We start from the raw sequence: 19,740 nt of genomic DNA, 5'->3' as shown, positions 1-19,740 counted from the left end.
TCACCACATAGCATCAGTGTATAGTACATGTAATCACCACATAGCATCAGTGTATAGTACATGTAATCACCACACATCATCAGTGTATAGTACATGTTAGTCACCACACATCATCAGTGTATAGTACATGTAATCACCACACATCATCAGTGTATAGTATATGTAATCACCACATAGCATCAGTGTATAGTACATGTAATCACCACATAGCATCAGTGTATAGTACATGTAATCACCACACATCATCAGTGTATAGTACATGTAATCACCACACATCATCGGTGTATAGTACATGTTAGTCACCACACATCATCAGTGTATAGTACATGTAATCACCACACATCATCAGTGTATAGTACATGTAATCACCACATAGCATCAGTGTATAGTACATGTAATCACCACATAGCATCAGTGTATAGTACATGTAATCACCACACATCATCAGTGTATAGTACATGTAATCACCACACATCATCAGTGTATAGTACATGTAATCACCATATAGCATCAGTGTATAGTACATGTAATCACCATATAGCATCAGTGTACAGTACATGTGATCACCATATAGCATCAGTGTATAGTACATGTAATCACCACATAGCATCAGTGTATAGTACATGTAATCACCATATAGCATCAGTGTATAGTACATGTAATCACCACATAGCATCAGTGTATAGTATATGTAATCACCACATAGCATCAGTGTATAGTACATGTAATCACCACATAGCATCAGTGTATAGTACATGTAATCACCACATAGCATCAGTGTATAGTACATGTAATCACCACATAGCATCAGTGTATAGTATATGTAATCACCACATAGCATCAGTGTATAGTACATGTAATCACCACATAGCATCAGTGTATAGTACATGTAATCACCACATAGCATCAGTGTATAGTACATGTAATCACCACATAGCATCAGTGTATAGTACATGTAATCACCATATAGCATCAGTGTATAGTACATGTAATCACCACACATCATCAGTGTATAGTACATGTAATCACCACATAGCATCAGTGTACAGTACATGTAATCACCACATAGCATCAGTGTATAGTATATGTAATCACCACATAGCATCAGTGTATAGTACATGTAATCACCACACAGTTCAGTGTATAGTATATGTAATCACCACATAGCATCAGTGTATAGTACATGTAATCACCATATAGCATCAGTGTATAGTACATGTAATCACCACACATCATCAGTGTATAGTACATGTAATCACCACATAGCATCAGTGTACAGTACATGTAATCACCACATAGCATCAGTGTATAGTATATGTAATCACCACATAGCATCAGTGTATAGTACATGTAATCACCACACAGTTCAGTGTATAGTATATGTAATCACCACATAGCATCAGTGTATAGTACATGTAATCACCATATAGCATCAGTGTATAGTACATGTAATCACCACACATCATCAGTGTATAGTACATGTAATCACCACATAGCATCAGTGTATAGTACATGTAATCACCACATGGCATCAGTGTATAGTACATGTAATCACCACATAGCATCAGTGTATAGTATATGTAATCACCACATAGCATCAGTGTATAGTACATGTAATCACCACATAGCATCAGTGTACAGTACATGTAATCACCACATAGCATCAGTGTATAGCACATGTAATCACCACACAGTTCAGTGTATAGTATATGTAATCACCACATAGCATCAGTGTATAGTACATGTAATCACCATATAGCATCAGTGTATAGCACATGTAATCACCACATAGCATCAGTGTATAGTACATGTAATCACCACATAGCATCAGTGTATAGTACATGTAATCACCACATAGCATCAGTGTATAGTATATGTAATCACAACATACCATCAGTGTATAGCACATGCAATCACCACATAGCATCAGTGTATAGTATATGTAATCACCACATAGCATCAGTGTATAGTACATGTAATCACCACATGGCATCAGTGTATAGTACATGTAATCACCATATAGCATCAGTGTATAGCACATGTAATCACCACATAGCATCAGTGTATAGTATATGTAATCACCACATAGCATCAGTGTATAGTATATGTAATCACCATATAGCATCAGTGTATAGTACATGTAATCACCACATAGCATCAGTGTATAGTACATGTAATCACCACATAGCATCAGTGTATAGTACATGTAATCACCACACATCATCAGTGTATAGTACATGTAATCACCACATAGCATCAGTGTATAGTACATGTAATCACCACACAGCATCAGTGTATAGTACATGTAATCACCACACAGCATCAGTGTATAGTACATGTAATCACCACACAGCATCAGTGTATAGTACATGTAATCACCACATAGCATCAGTGTATAGTACATGTAATCACCACACAGCATCAGTGAATAGTACATGTAATCAGTGTATAGTACCTGTAATCACCACATAGCATCAGTGTATAGTACATGTAATCACCACATAGCATCAGTGTATAGTACATGTAATCACCACACATCATCAGTGTATAGTACATGTAATCACCACATGGCATCAGTGTATAGTACATGTAATCACCACATAGCATCGGTGTATAGTACATGTAATCACCACATAGCATCGGTGTTTAGTACATGTAATCACCACATAGCATCAGTGTACAGTACATGTAATCACCACCTAGCATCTGTGAATAGTACATGTATTCACTACATAGCATCAGTGTATAGTATATGACATTACTGCAATAAATAAAAACAAGATCATATTTCTATAAGGTTAATATCTGTTTAATGACAAAATGTGCCCAATATATTACTTCATAAAAATAAAATTGTTTTACATTTGTAATTAAAGCAAGATAATACTATGAATATTTATTCGACATACATAATACTATGAATATTTATTCGACATATTCTAAAAAACATCATTGCGGTAAAGGAAGAGATGGCCTAATGGCGGAATGGACATGTTTGTGGATAATACAGGTACTAGCATATAAAGGCCAAACTTAATACTAGTATATTATTTACAACATGTGTTATATACAGTAATAACCTCGTTAACTTGAACTCATTTAATGTCAGTGAGGTGAGCTGATGTGGGGTTTAGCGTGGGGTTCAAGATCATCAAAAGAAACTACACCTGCCAGTTGATTTCATCATGTTTGATTTCAAAATACCTTAAGTTAGCGATATTATATCCCCAAAATGAACTGAACTGGCGCTTAGTCAGCACTCGAATAATACTTCCACATGTTTGGGTTGTTGTTGTTTTCAAATATAATTTGATTAAAAACCTTTAAAACTTAAAGACACAAAAATTTTGCCTAATGCACAACTGCTGATAGGTGTCTTAGACATCTTTGCATTTTGGACACAAATTTACAAAACAGTTCAAACATGGTCGGGGTCATGTGGTTGCAAATTCATTTCTTACACCAGTCTTCATTGAACCAATGTATTTTACACAAAATTACCCAACACAGTGTGTGTGTGTGTGTGTGTGTGTGTGTGTGTGTGTGTGTGTGTGTGTGTGTGTGTGTGTGTGTGTGTGTGTGTGTGTGTGTGTGTGTGTGTGTGTGTGTGTGTGTGTGTGTGTGTGTGTGTGTTTGCTTGTACTAGTCCAGACTAATGCCGTGTTAGTGCTATACAACTTTCTCTGAATATAAACCGTAAACGCTGTATATAAACCGTAACAGTTCCCACCGAAAGAGGCGGTGGCAAGTATATGAATGGTTCACTGGAAATCGAGGATGACACCAGGTGCTCGCGTGAAGGGTAAAGATGTCCTGCACTACCGGTGGCTACTCACCAAATTTGTATTTTAAAAAGTGTTTGTTTGTGGCCCAACGCCGCAGGATGAAACGTTGACATGCTTTTTCACACAATGCATCTTTAAGAGTCAGCCATGTGTCCAGCGAACAATGAAACCGAATTTACTGTATAATCTGACGGACCCATCGTGTTAGGTGTGATACTAAAAACTTTTACACACCTATACCTACTAGTCCAAGAGGCTCATCCAATTTAATATTCAGAAAATAATCTTTAAAAAAGCTTTATCTTTTACCGAGCCAAGACAATCAGAACCTTGAATTTCCCAAAGACTCACCGAGGTCTTCCAAGAAACACCTTCCCGAGACAAGGGATTAAACTGACCATAAATATCAAGTTTCCACCATTGCCGAAAAAGGGTGGAATTTCGGAGTTATATTTCGGGTGGACTAACGAGTCTATGCATAGCGACTCGTGTCCCTCTCGTGGCCATTTTTGAAACTGGGTTCCGTCTAAGTGCAAACGGGCACAGCTAAACGAATTGTCAAGTCGTTGCGTTAAGATTCACGTTTATTTCCCTTATATATCATAAATATATTTAGATGCTATTTAACATATCGGGACATACAGTATTATACAGTATGACTGAACACATTTAACTGTATCTTGGGGATATTTTTAAAAGCAAGACATATGTAAAGTCAAAACCTATTCCTGAGGGATTCTTTGACGGAAATACTTAAAGTCATGCGTGCATTCTGACTGGTTTGTCGTAATTTCGGACATAACATTCATCGATAGGGGGGCGAATCTTCTTGCCGATTACGGAAAGGGCCGAGTGGTGACGAATGGGCGCATTTGAAGCAAATTCATTTGAGGTGGAACTTAATTGGTCAATAGGAGGGACAGAGAAGGGACATAACTCGTTATAGCCTCTGGTGGCGCTACGACCAAGCCACGAAATTCCAACCTATGTAGCTAGTTCGGCAAGTTTGGAAACTGGACCTTTATAGTCAGCTAACTCCCTTGCCTCGGGAAGATGTCCAAGAAGCAGTTAGACGGCCTCGTGGTCAAACTGCTGGCTTGTTCGCTGAAGGCCCCTGTTTCCACACTGCATGATTGACCTCTGCTTGCCATGATTGACCTCTGTTTGACATGATTGACCTCTGTTTGACATGATTGACCTCTGCCTGACATGATTGACCTCTGTTTGACATGATTGACCTCTGTTTGACATGATTGACCTCTGCTTGACATGATTGATCTCTGCTTGACATGATTGACCTCTGCTTGACATGATTGACCTCTGTCTTCAGGACAACCATACCCTTCTTTCAGCAAGCGTGCATCTCCACGTGGACCCCCTATGTCAACAAGGACACCGCCGTAAGTACGTACAGGAGGAAGAATATGACGAAGAGGACTCGGTCCACCACCCGTGCAAGTTCCTCCCAGTCCTGGTTCACGTTTTTGTAGGAGTCTTCGGCCGACATTTTCCCACAAATGTATCTCAAATATTTGCAAACATCCTTCATTTCACTTGTGTGGACGCTGTCCATTTCTCTCCCTCTCGGAACTTCCGGTTGCCCATGCGTAGACATGTCCTCCGTCTCCCGCAAAGTTTCGGCGAACAAACTGTCCACGGGCGAGTACTTGTCGATACACAAAATTCTCCGTAGGCCATTTCGGCTTAAACATGCCTGTTGAGAAAAGACGAAATTGACAAACTTTGTTTAATCCTTCCAGTTATGTCATTTGTAATATGGATTTTACCAGATATTAGGCATAAGCTTGACAAAAAAATAAGCTGAAGTTGTAGAGGGAGTTTCATGCTTTCGAATGCCCGATTTACCTCAATCAAAATTCATGGTTGATCACTATTGTGCCCGTTTGTGTTACCAGATTTGTGAGGGATATTAACCCAAGCACATTGGGCCTTCTTCCTCATTTAACTGACACGTTAACTGAACTGCTCTTAGAAGCGGCGGTAAACACTAACTCACTCACTCACCCACCAACCCACCCACCCACCCACCCACCCTACCACCCACTCACTCACTCACTCACTCACTCACTCACTCACTCACTCACCCACCCACCCACCCACTCACTCACTCACTCACTCACTCACTCACTCACTCACCCACCTACTCACCCACTCACCCACTCACTCACTCACCCACTCACTCACTCACTCACTCACTCACTCACTCACTCACCCACCCACTCACCCACTCACCCACTCACCCACTCACTCACTCACCCACTCACTCACTCACTCACTCACCCACTCACTCACTCACTCACTCACTCACTCACTCACTCACTCACCCACCTGGTGAAGCCACTGTGGCAGGGGCCGGCGTCTGGCGCCCCTGACGTTGAGGTTGCTGACGATTACAGAGAGGATCATACTAAAGCAAATCAGCGTGAGTGTGATCAGATAGAAGAGACCTGAAAGAAACAACGTGCGATGAGAACCCAGTACATCTTCATCAACATAGCATCCATGCACCGTGTACAATGAGTTTGTATTTTCCACGTCGTAAATCCTTATGTTTTAATAATTGATTAAAAAAATCAACGCCAGAGAATAACCAGTCGCGAATAGCCGCCAAACCAGATTCCATACGCGTAAAGGCGTGATGATCATGATATGAATCGTTCAATCTCCTTCTTCATTTACTACTACCACATATACACTCTTCAAAAAAAGAAACGCACAGGTAGTATGTAGATCACTGAACCTGACTATACAAAAAAAACGGTATATAAATTAGACATATGCTATTGGAAAATGTTGGTGGCCTGATATTCAACAAACGGTGCATCAAAACGCAGACATTGTCAATTTTTAATGTCTAAAACGGCATTGTTTTCACACTTGTTAAAAAAATGTCATGGGGGAAAACAGTAAAGCAAAATACACGTGAAAGTTATGGCATTCGTGATAGTGGCTATAAAAAGGCAAGCATAAGCCAATAATTTGTCATTCAATTGTCAAGTTCGAAAATGCGGAGACTCAGCGCTGCCGATCGGAACATCCAAAGAGGGAAATCGCAGTCTTCTGTTGCACGCCACTTCAATGTCCACCACAGCACCATTTGCCGCCTTTGGGACCGATACACACAGTTCAATTCCACTGCAGACCGCCCGAGAACCGGCCGACCAAGAGTTACCATCCCTGCACAGGATCGCTACATTCGACTGTTCCACCAACGTCATCGCAATGCCACAGCTACGGAGACTCCAGGCCGCATCCCTTGTTTGAGGAGGATATCGGACCAGACTGTCTTGAACCATGTGATTATCGAGCTCCAAAATTTCATATTTGTATCTATGATATTAAATTAAACGTATCGACTATATTAGGTTCAATAAATGTACTAAAACTCTACCTGTGCGTTTCTTTTTTTGGGGAGTGTATACGTCGTCCGTGAAGAGTGTGTTTTAAAAAACACAAACTTACATGAATATTCCGAAGGAGGCGCAATAAATTGAGGCCCAAACACGACTTGTTGTAGGTTGCTGTGGCCAGTTGTTGTTTAACGCCGCACTCAGCAATATTTCAGCAAAATGACGGCGGTCTGTAAATAATCGAGTCTGGGCCAGACAATCCAGTGATTGATATCATGAGCATCGATCCACTAATAAGGACACTCACCTACTCGTGGCGTGCTGCTGTGGTTGAGGGGAATAGCCTTGGCTGGTACTGATACTCACCTACACGTGGTGTGCTGCTGTGGTTGAGGGGAATAGCCTTGGCTGGTACTGATACTCACCTACACGTGGTGTGCTGCTGTGGTTGAGGGGAATGGCCTCGGCTAGTACTGATACTCACCTACTCGTGGTGTGCTGCTGTGGTTGAGGGGAATGGCCTTGGCTAGTACTGATACTCACCTACACGTGGTGTGCTGCTGTGGTTGAGGGGAATTGCCTTGGCTGGTACTGATACTCACCTACTCATGGTGTGCTGCTGTGGTTGAGGGGAATGGCCTTGGCTCGTACTGATACTCACCTACTCGTGGTGTGCTGCTGTGGTTGAGGGGAATGGCCTCAGCTAGCACTGATACTCACCTACTCGTGGTGTGCTGCTGTGGTTGAGGGGAATGGCCTTGGCTAGTACTGATACTCACCTACTCGTGGTGTGCTGCTATGGTTGAGGGGAACGGCCTCGGCTAGTACCGAGATGAGGAGAATGAGCCCTATGATCATCAGCATGCCTGCATAGAGAGTTATTATCCTATTATAAATAATATAATGCGGACGCTCTACCTCCAGACCACAGAGGCGGTCCAGAGTAAAGTAAGACAACGTTAACTCGATTCAATAAAATAGTAACAATAATAATTTATATTATTAAATTCTCTGTCCCTTTTGACACTAATGTGATTGACAAGATTTAAGAAAACATGGCAAATATGTCATGCTTCCATCCCAAACACCAAGTTGTCCGACTCCCCATTGTTCTCGGTTCCTCAAGTTTGGTACCTCCCAATCTGTTGTGTAACATTGGGAGCGTACCAGGGTTTGCTTCCAGGAATTCAGAAGGCTGCAGTGTTGGGGTGTCTTCACATTCTCCGAAAAGTTTGACTAGGCAGCGCTTCCTGGGAGAAGTCCCATTCGTTGTCTGGGCTGCGTGTAGATGTGACAAAGGCCCTGAGCTGGTGATCACCTAACCAGCCTGACTGTGCCATGGTCACCCAAACCCTCTCTGCTGCATTTTTGGTTTTGATCTGTACATGATAATAATATCCCCAAAACCCGTGCTGCCTCTTAGTGCTGGTGCTGTATTTCATTCCCACCTGGTACCCATCTACACATCCTCAGGAAACACCACATGTTTGAAAACCTGTGTTTCAATGAGGGACAATGTAGAAAACCAAGAAACTCTAAGGATTCAAGCTTGTCAAATTGGCACCCATCCACCTGCCTTCTGCCGCCAGCGTTTATTACCGTCTTTAGATTTATGACCTGTGCACCACGCACTAGACAAAGTTTCGCCACAATGTATTTCAAAATAAGAAAAATTATAAAACAATTTGCAAAACTCGAGCAAAGATACTACACATGGATTCGTCGGCTCCAAATTTAACGTAAACACTAGAAAGCACCTCAAATCTGTAAACACACGTTAATATCTTAAATACATCTCACCAAACGTATTCTTTTCCTTGGACCTGGCAGGTAGTAAAAAAATCATGGGAACCAGGAAGCCAATGAGAGCTCCAGGCCCTATGGCCAGGTACTTGAAGAAGGAAGCTTTCCTCTTCGCCTCCACCGTCATGGTTAGTATAGTGAATTCATACGTCGCATACGTCACATGAGACAGCTTGGCTTTCACCTTATCGTCTTTGATGTTCCAATACGGATGTTCAACAACTGGCAAGCCCATGGAACTGTCTGAGGCGTCAAGATCCATCTCTTTCGCTCCTTCCTTGAAGAACTTCATATCCATGTGTTGTCTTGTGTGTACCCACGAGCCAAAGACGATCGTGCAGGATTGGGTATCAAATGGGAAATTGGTGACATCTAGGGGACATGCTGATGACACGAGGATCAATGGTGCCCATTTCATGGTGCCGTCATTCGATACGTCAAGTGTTTCTTCATACAGGGGATCTGGGGCTGCACTTGGTGCCCTGGAATACAAATACATTAGAATATATCATGGCATCGGCAAGGACGAAGTATGTTTTGTTTTGGGTTTCTTACCTTCAAGAAATATCAAATCAGAAAGTTACGTAAATCTTTTTAATATTTGTAGGACAATTATCGGACATGAGACTGGCCTTTCTTGACTGCCTTGTCTTACACGGTCACGTTTCGCACTTCTGACGTCATCACGGTCAGGATTATGGCTAAAATGGGTGAAAGGCTGTTTTTTTAAGAGAACATCTGAATCTGATTAGTAGGAGTAAGCCCGTAGCCAAAGATGAATATTTCACCATATATTTTCAATTCGTCTCCTGGGAAATAAACTCCTCATGCTCAAATATCACAAACATGCCAATCATCGGTGAAGTCAGTGTTGTTATACTGGAGTGGAAAGGCCTGTTATGTACACACAAGGGTAGTAAGGACAATCATCGGTGAAGTCAGTGAAGTTATACTAGAGTGGAGAGGCCTGTTATGTACACACGAGGGTAGTAAGGACAATCATCGGTGAAGTCAGTGAAGTTATACTAGAGTGGAGAGGCCTGTTATGTACACACGAGGGTAGTAAGGACAATCATCGGTGAAGTCAGTGTAGTTATACTGGAGTGGAGAGGCCTGTTATGTACACACGAGGGTAGTAAGGACAATCATCGGTGAAGTCAGTGAAGTTATACTAGAGTGGAGAGGCCTGTTATGTACACACGAGGGTAGTAAGGACAATCATCGGTGAAGTCAGTGTAGTTATACTGGAGTGGAGAGGCCTGTTATGTACACACGAGGGTAGTAAGGACAATCATCGGTGAAGTCAGTGTAGTTATACTGGAGTGGAGAGGCCTGTTATGTACACACAAGGGCAGTAAGGGCAATCATCGGTGAAGTCAGTGTAGTTATACTGGAGTGGAGAGGCCTGTTATGTACACACGAGGGTAGTAAGGACAATCATCGGTGAAGTCAGTGTAGTTATACTGGAGTGGAGAGGCCTGTTATGTACACACAAGGGCAGTAAGGGCAATCATCGGTGAAGTCAGTGTAGTTATACTGGAGTGGAGAGGCCTGTTATGTACACACGAGGGTAGTAAGGACAATCATCGGTGAAGTCAGTGTAGTTATACTGGAGTGGAGAGGCCTGTTATGTACACACAAGGGCAGTAAGGGCAATCATCGGTGAAGTCAGTGTAGTTATACTGGAGTGGAGAGGCCTGTTATGTACACACGAGGGTAGTAAGGACAATCATCGGTGAAGTCAGTGTAGTTATACTGGAGTGGAGAGGCCTGTTATGTACACACAAGGGCAGTAAGGGCAATCATCGGTGAAGTCAGTGTAGTTATACTGGAGTGGAGAGGCCTGTTATGTACACACAAGGGCAGTAAGGGCAATCATCGGTGAAGTCAGTGTAGTTATACTGGAGTGGAGAGGCCTGTTATGTACACACAAGGGCAGTAAGGGCAATCATCGGTGAAGTCAGTGTAGTTATACTGGAGTGGAGAGGCCTCTTATGTACACACAAGGGTAGTAAGGACAATCATCGGTGAAGTCAGTGACATAAACAAAGAATGAAGCCAGTAATATAAACAACAGGATTATGACTGATTGGGGTCTTTGATGAGTTGATGGTACGCCGGGGTTATAACATAACTACACTGACTTCCACGATGATTGTCATTACTACCCTTGTGTGTATTCATAAGAGGCCTCTCCACTCCAGCAAAACTACATATGATATCTACTCTATCTATATCTATCTTTATAAACATTGTCTCCCACCTGTATATATACTTGTCAACCATTACGGTGAACCTACACCGAAACGTTGCTCCTAATTTCAATAGTTGTCCATCCATAAATTCTTATCCTTACTTAGTACTCCAACTTCTAAATGCCTATCAAAGAAGTCATATTAACAATATTTTCATAACGATTTCGAAACGTTTATTTTTATGTGTACATGATGCGAGCTAAAGAGTGCTCTTACCAGACCTTGTCTTTTCTCGGCCTGTAAATGACCATCCTCGATTATGCAGGGTATTATATCCCAGTTTAATTATGATAAATACCCTGGACCCATTCGCCTACAAAACTTCGCGCCGTCATATAGCTGGATATGTTGCTGAGTGCCGTGTTAAACAACAAACAAACAAGGCTTCGTTTCTGAAAGGGTGACCAGCTCTGTTACAAATTCTATATTTGGGATAACAATTTCTTTGTAAAGTACAGATTCTCGTACAAAGAAAATGTTATCCCAAATACATTGTATAACATTTGTTACATTTGACCACTTTCTAAATGGCATGTGTCTTCATTGCTTTCGGTCATGGGAGCAATGCCAATTTACACTTGCCAGAGGGGTACACAAAGTACGTGATCTAGACTACCAGTTGTCGGACTTTTGTGGGAGCCTCGGTGGTTGAGTGGGTTAGATAGCTGACTTTGTGTCCTGGCGATTATGTGCCTCACCCTGGCGGTGTGCATTCGAATCCCGGACGGTACTCAACCCCGAAAAAGTACGAGAATCTGTACTTTACAAAGAAAGTGTTATCCCAAATATAACATTTGTTACATTTGACCACTTTCTAAATGACATTGTGTGTTCACAGCTCTGTTCTGGCCAATTTGACACAGGATTTCTCTCGCTTCAAGTTGTGTGAGTGAGTGAATTGGGTTTAACGCTGCTTTTAACAGTATTCCAGTTATATCGCGGCGTGTCAGGTTAATGTGGGAGGATAGCACGAATTGATGCAGGTCTTAGACGTTTACCACTTTGGTGAAACCCACGAGCACGGGTATGGTGCTGACAAACCTAGAAACATAATCGGGGCGAACCGGGATTCGAACCCACAATCATAGGTTTCTGTCGTGCCCAAGGGACGCAACTCTGCACAGCGAATTGCGGCGCCTTAGACGACTGGGCCACCCGTGCCCCCTTCTGATTTATAAAATCAAAGGGATACTTTATTTTTCTCAAGTGATAAATGCGTAAATCATGCACCTCTGATCACGTGACTCACGTGTTAAAAGGCACTATATCCGGCAGCCACACCCTTAACGAGGGGAGTCTCACGCTGGCCACACCCCCATACTCTGATGGATTCCACGTCAGTCGGCTGTCCGTCCATTGCTTGAAGAAAATAGATATGGGTAGATTGGAACAAGCTCCATTTTATTACAATAAAATGTAAACATTTTTTTAAATCTTAAAAGAAGCAAACAAACAAATGCTACAAACTATTTTTCCTAACACGTGTGAAGACTCACAAGGTATTGTACTTAATTTTATAACCGTACCACGGAACAGACATACTCACCTGGAACAAGATGAGCCTTGTAGTCAGAGTGTTGGCGGCTTCATTCTGAAATGACGTAACCATGAATTCATCTACAGCGTTTTCATCAATATAAATTATAAGCCGACTATGTCTCCATATCGTAAATATCATATATTAGGAATAAGAAGAGTGTTTCTGCATCGTTATATCATATAGTAGGAATAAGAAGCGTGTTTCCGTATCATAAAAATCATATATCAGGAACAAGAAGAGTGTTTCTGTATCGTCATTTCATATAATAGGAACAAGGAGGGTGTTTATGTATCGTTATATCATATATTAGGAACAAGAAGAGCGTTTCGGTATCGTAATATCATATACAAGGAATAAAAAGATTGTTTCTGTATCATAAAATCATAAAGTAGGAACAAGAAGAGTGTTTCAGGATTGTAATATCATATAGTAGGAATAAGAAGCATGTTTCCCTATCGTAAATATCATATATCAGGAAAAAGAAGCGTGTTTCTGTATCGTAAATATCATATATCAGGAATAAGAAGAGTGTTTCTGTATCGCAATATCATATATCAGGAACAAGAAGCGTGTTTCTGTATCGTAATATTATATATTAGGAGTAAAAAGAGTGTTTCTGTATCGTAATATCATATAATAGTAATAAGAAGAGTGTTTCTGTATCGTAATATCATATAGTAGTAATAAGAAGAGTGTTCCTGTATCGTAAATATCATATATGAGGAATGAGAAGCATGTTTTCGTGTCATAATATCAAATATCCGGAACAAGAAGAGTGTTTCTGTATCGTAATATTATATATTAGGAAAATAAAAAGTGTTTCTATATCGTAATATCATATACATGTATCAGGAACAAGAAGAGTGTTTCTGTATCGTAATATCATATAGTAGTAACAAGAAGCGTGTTTCGGTAACGTAATATCATATATCAGGAATAAGAAGAGTGTTTCTGTATTGTTATGTCATATATCAGGAACATGAAGCGTGTTTCTGTATCGTTATATCATATATCAGGAACAAGAAGCGTGTTTCTGTATTGTAAGTATCATATATGAGGAACATAAAGCGTGTTGCTGTATCGTAAATATCATATATGAGGAACAAGAAGCGTGTTGCTGTATCGTAAATATCATATATCAGGAACAAGAAGCGTGTTGCTGTATCGTAAATATCATATATTAGGAACATGAAGCGTGTTGCTGTATCGTAAATATCATATATGAGGAATAAGAAGCGTGTTTCCGTGACATAATATTTTATATCCTATAGTAGTAATAAGAAGCGCGTTTCTGTATTGTAAATATCATATATGAAGAACAAGAAGCGTGTTTTTGTATTGTAAATATCATATAGTAGGAATAAGAAGCGTGTTTCTGTATTGTAAATATCATATATGAGGAATAAGAAGCGTGTTTCCGTGTCATAATATCATATATCATGAACAAGAAGAGTGTTTCTGTATCGTAATATCATATAGTAGGAACAAGAAGCGTGTTTCTGTATTGTAAATATCATATATGAGGAACAAGAAGCGTGTTTCTGGATTGTAATATCATATATTAGGAACATGAAGCGTGTTGCTGGATCGTAATATCATATATCAGGAACAAGAAGCGTGTTTCCGTATCGTAAATATCAAATATCAGGAACATGAAGCGTGTTTCTGTATTGTAAATATCATATATGAGGAATAAGAAGCGTGTTTCCGTGTCATAATATTTTATATCATGAACAAGAAGCGTGTTTCTGTATACTAAACATCACACATTAGGAACATGAAGCGTGTTTCTGTATCGTAATATCGTATAGTAGGAACAAGAAGCGTGTTTCTGTATTGTAAATATCATATATGAGGAACAAGAAGCGGGTTTCTGTATTGTAAATATCATATATGAGGAATAAGAAGAGTGTTTCTGTATCGTAATATCATATAGTAGGAATAAGAAGCGTGTTTCTAGATTATAATATCATATAGTAGGAACAAAAAGCGTGTTTCTGTATTGTAAATATCATATAATATTATGAGGAACAAGAAGCGTGTTTCTGTTATGTAAATATTATATAGTAGGAACAAGAAGCGTGTTTCCGTATCGTAAATATCATATAGTAGGAACAAGAAGCGTGTTTCTGTATTGTAAGTATCATATATGAGGAACAAGAAGCATGTTTCTGTATTGTAAATATCATATATGAGGAATAAGAAGCGTGTTTCCGTGTCATAATATCATATATCATGAACAAGAAGCGTGTTTCTGTATCGTAATATCATATATTAGGAACAAGAAGCGTGTTTCTGTATCGTAATATTATATATTAGGAATAAAAAGAGTGTTTCTGTATTGTAAAATCATAAAGTAGGAACAAGAAGAGTTTTTTCTGGATTATTCTCGGGTGCTTCCGTATCGTAAATATCAGACATATGTATTAGGAATATTATTTTCAACATTTCAACAAGACCCTTGGGCGTGTATTATCCATTACGTATCCGAGGCGGGAAAGTTTACGCATTCCGGGGCCTTTGATTTTACGTTTAAAACCGTATTTAAGTATTTACGTAAATAATAAGGACACCTGAAGATATATTATCTTTAAATGTAGAAGGAGATGAACCCGGAAGCGGGATATAAGACTCCTTACATACGGGTACTCACTATGTTGTCGATGCTGAGGAACATGGGAAAGATCGTGACGACAACGGATACGTTGGCAGATTTTACAGGCCGCGCTTCCTTCACGTAGCTCGAATTGACGAGGATGTCTGATATTATTTTCGACTCCCAGTATACCTCGCCCTGGTCACTGCCTCCTGTGACACAAACATGGCGGTCAACATAAGTGGTAAATATAGGTTGTGCTCGCAGCCCTATCAACATCGTCACAATTTAGAACCAACATCACAACATCAATCACAATTTAGAACCAACATCACAACATCAATCACTAGATTGTCTGGTACTCGATTGATCGCAGGCCTTCATCATATAGCTGGAATATTGATGAGCTGACATTGATATTAAAACAAACAATATATACTTGTGGTTTATCTGCACTATTATAAAAGCGTGTGACAACGGCATCCAAAAATAAAAATTAGGGGTGGTGTAAAAAAATTATTAAGACACCAGATGATTGAGCCTACGCGATGTTGTTCCAAATGTCAACCAAAGATTGGCCCAAGTGAGCATGCGTTACCGGCTGGTTCTGGTCATGTCGTAGGCGTCTCCCCATCTCATCCCAGGCATGTATTGTAGGGGAGAGGTCTGGAGAAACAACCGGCCATGGCAGTACAGCAATGTTATGCTGCCTCAAAAAGCCTGTTACAACAATTGCAACATGTGGGCGGGAATTATCCCACTGAAGCGTGACGTTACGTCTCTGCATTTGCACAAAGGGTAGAACATGATCTTTCTCTGTTTATTCTGGGCCCGCGTTATAACACGCACCAATAATCACAGAAGTGTTGGAGATTGGGTTATGTAACATGGGGTAAACAATATGTTAGATTGCTCACAATCCGCGCTGATGTATATTCGCTGTGCGGGCCTAAAAATTTATGATCGTGGGTTCGAATCCTGGTACGCCCTGATTATGTTTCTAGGTTTGTCAGCACTATACCCGTGCTCGTGGGTTTCACCAAAGTGGTAAACGTCTAAGACCTGCATCACTTCGGGCTTTCCTCCCGCATCAAGCTGCCACGCCATGATACTACTGGAATACTGTTTAAAGCGGCGTTAAACCCAGCTCACTCACTCACTCAAGGCATTGTATAACGCCACCCCACCCTACCCCACTCAGTAACCACGTGTCTCATCGTTGTATGGCTGCAGTATTGCCGATGCGATGTTCAGGTTGAACTCACTCTCTCACAAGCAAGTGAGAGTCTGCGTACATGGTAAACATGGCCGTCGCAGTCTTCACTCTACGCTCCATGTCACGTACGCCTGCATATTACCAATGATAACACCAACCAGTTATTCTAAGCACGATAGTCAATGAATGAGATGTGTAGACATCTTACGAGGCCACCAATACCCCACAGACGCCTACTAGTAAACAAGTCACCTGATCAAGTCACATATCAACACGGGACTGTAGCGTCCATAGAAAGCTGATACAGAAACTGGTTCAAGTATTTACCTTCAACATGGGGCAGCCCCGGGTACAGACACACAACACAGTAAACAGTCACAAAGATGTTCAAGCAGGCGTTGAAAGCCATGGTAGCAGCACTTTGGTCACTGTGCCGAATGTCCGGCTGATGTGCAGTGTGTCAACATGTACACGACACCATGAAGCGTACATATGCAGCGGCCTTGATTGAGACCGCCTGTTTGAGAAAGGATGATATTGAGGTCAAGCTTGGTGTAGGATTTCAATGCGAAGACCTTGAAACGAAATGTGTCATGCACTGGCGGACACGTCGGGTGAATAAGACGCCTCTTCTGACATACTTGTGATGTGTTTGTATGTGTTGGTTTGCGGCATTGTCGTGTATTTTGTGTTGCAGCTGACAGTGATTTGCAATAGGCATGTTTACTATGCATTGACTGGCATGTGGGGTGGGTATCTATAGGGTGTGTGTGTGTACGCTAGTTGTGTCTGTGTATGTCGCAGAACTTGTGTTGGTCTGTATGGACCATTTATGCATAACGTTGTTCTCTTGGTATTCAACATATCAAGCCGGCTCAGTATGCTGTGTTTCAGTGGGGTTATTCATGTTAAACTTGCATGGTATTTCAGTGAACCCGAATTCACCTCATCATATCACCTCTGTGAGAGATGCAGTTCTCCCCCTGCCTTCCATTTATCCATTGTTATACCAATCAGTGACCCATGAAGATTCCGGGGTAGAATAGGTCTTCAGCAACCAATGCTTGCATTAAAAGGCGACTACCGGGATCGGGTGGTCAGGATGGCTGATTTGGCTGATGCATGTCATCGATCTCATTTGCGTGGATCGATGCTCATGCTATTAATCACTGGGTTGTCTGGTCCAGACTCGATTATTTACAGACCGGTCATATAGCTGGAATATTGCAGAGTGCGGCGTTAAAACAACAAACAAACAAACAAACCAATCAGTGCTAATTATCCCATTGCCTTTCATTTATCCATTGTTATACCAATCAGTGACCCATGAAGATTCCGGGGTAGAATAGGTCTTCAGCAACCCATGCTTGCATTAAAAGGCGACTACCGGGATCGGGTGGCCAGGCTCGCTGATTTGGTTGATGCATGTCATCGATCTCAATATCCATTGTTATAATACCAATCGGTGCTTCCATTTGTCCATTGCTAATCACCGTTAAGCATAATTAACTATTGTCTTCCCTTGTTAAATGTCCTCCTTTGTTCGTTGTTTTACATGTATATGCCCACTGCATCCTAGCATTCATTCACCTGATGAAGGATTAAGCATATACTCGGAAACAATGTGGTCCTTATAATAAAGAAGTTGACATCCATACATTTTTTCTCATACTGTTTTTTTCGTTTTCATGATATTGCAGCACTGGACTTGCTGGTTTGATTGTTATTGTATACATGTCCATAAACCTTTTGTGTCAAGATATTTTAGAAGAATGTTCCTTAATGTGCTATATCTGTAATATATATATCAGGCCCACCAAATATAACTCACTGGCAGCACCAAGACGTTGTTATTGTTTGTTGTTTTCAGCAAGGTTACGTAGGCCATCCTCCCATGATACAGCAGCTGTACAGCAGCCATTATTGTATTTAAATTTACATCAGCTCAGACTTATAAATAAACATAGAAAATTTCTTATGATATTAATTTTATCACTTGACACCAAGACATCGAATTCATTAAATGCTGGAAATACATAGTAGTTTCTTGGAATATACTGTTCATACAATTCGGCATACACCGTGCATACAAACAAGAAATGATACTCGTTTTCAACAAAACCTTTTTTTACAAACATTGCAAAACCTTTCGTTTCGAGCATTTGAATATCTACCAGTCTCAAGTTTTAGTTGTTGAGAGCTACATTTAAACTTAGCTGAAGCTTCACGAAATTTATGGATAGAAATATACTTATTATAATACTCTTGACACGCTATAGATTTATACATAGAGTAATTTGAGTGTTTTGGAATCATGTGACAAGGATGCAGGCCAATCTTGCTGATAAAAATATTTTGCTCTTACCATACATTATGATAAAAATGATTGAATAATACCGATGCTTTGATTATCCCAAACATAGCCAAATCCCATTTTAAATAATACATTTCTTAACTTTGAAGCCCAATTACTTTTACTATGAATCCTATGTAACAATATCATATTATAGCATATCTTTGGTAGTCGTAGTCTGGCATGGATAATGATTTATACCAATATTTTATACAACGCTTGTAGGCATAGATATATTCAGGGTATCTCCCACAACATGATTTGGCTGGTTGGCTGGTTTGTTGGTTAACGCCGCACTCAGCAACTCAGGTATTCGGCAACCCATGCTTGCATTAAAAGGCGACTACCGGGATCTGGTGGCCAGGCTCGCTGATTTGGCTGATGCATGTCATCGATCTCAATTGCGTGGATCGATGCTCATGATATTTATCACTGGATTGTCTGGTCCAGACTCGATTATTTACAGACTGCCGTCATATAGCTGGACTATTGCTGAGTGCGGCATTAAACAACCAACCAACCAACCAACCAACCATTTGGTCTTATCAGTGCTGACAGTCTATTTGTCAGCACCCTATGACATGCTGAATTTCCTCGTCACAATATGACAACTGTTTCCTTGATTAAGATTCCTGTCAGAACCATTACGTTTAGTGCCAATTGTGCAACTGATAAGGCTAGGTTTTTTTCTTTTCTGTCACCACATTGTTCTGAAATAAACAAATGCGTAATTGAGGTGTTTTGCCTTTATTCAGAGATTAAATAATACAAATTGCAACATGTAAATCATCATCAGTTTTATAATACAGATGTTGGTGCCC

At 40.6% G+C, this 19,740-nt stretch overlaps 1 protein-coding gene across 1 annotated transcript; it reads right to left on the bottom strand.

The window, feature by feature from the left end:
- Positions 1-3,238: 3,238 nt before the first annotated feature.
- LOC124139571 (neuronal acetylcholine receptor subunit alpha-10-like) lies at positions 3,239-17,134 on the bottom strand. The gene is made up of 8 exons (XM_048390703.1): positions 16,894-17,134; positions 15,408-15,562; positions 12,761-12,805; positions 12,464-12,573; positions 8,957-9,441; positions 7,936-8,022; positions 6,135-6,253; positions 3,239-5,499 (listed from the first exon to the last, which is right to left on the bottom strand). The coding sequence occupies exons 1-8, from the start codon at positions 16,973-16,975 to the stop codon at positions 5,164-5,166; spliced, it is 1,419 nt and encodes a 472-aa protein (XP_048246660.1). The 5' UTR covers positions 16,976-17,134; the 3' UTR covers positions 3,239-5,163.
- Between the last annotated feature and the right edge of the window lie 2,606 nt (positions 17,135-19,740).

This window comes from Haliotis rufescens, unplaced genomic scaffold, assembly GCF_023055435.1.
Source record: "Haliotis rufescens isolate VD_foot unplaced genomic scaffold, xgHalRufe1.0.p SCAF_9, whole genome shotgun sequence".
Classification (NCBI taxonomy): Eukaryota; Metazoa; Mollusca; class Gastropoda; order Lepetellida; family Haliotidae; genus Haliotis; species Haliotis rufescens.
The sequence above is the reverse complement of the archived record's forward strand: the minus strand, read 5'-3'. Positions and strand labels throughout refer to the sequence as shown.

Excerpts from the sequence above, each read along its gene's own strand:
- LOC124139571 (XM_048390703.1), bottom strand. The coding sequence starts at position 16,975 with ATGGCTTTCAACGCCTGCTTGAACATCTTTGTGACTGTTTACTGTGTT. Across the intron at positions 12,574-12,760 it reads CAAGGCTCATCTTGTTCCAG|CAATGGACGGACAGCCGACT; the intron begins GTGAGTATGTCT and ends ATTTTCTTCAAG. Across the intron at positions 6,254-7,935 it reads TAGCAGCACACCACGAGTAG|GTCTCTTCTATCTGATCACA; the intron begins GTGAGTATCAGT and ends TGTTTCTTTCAG.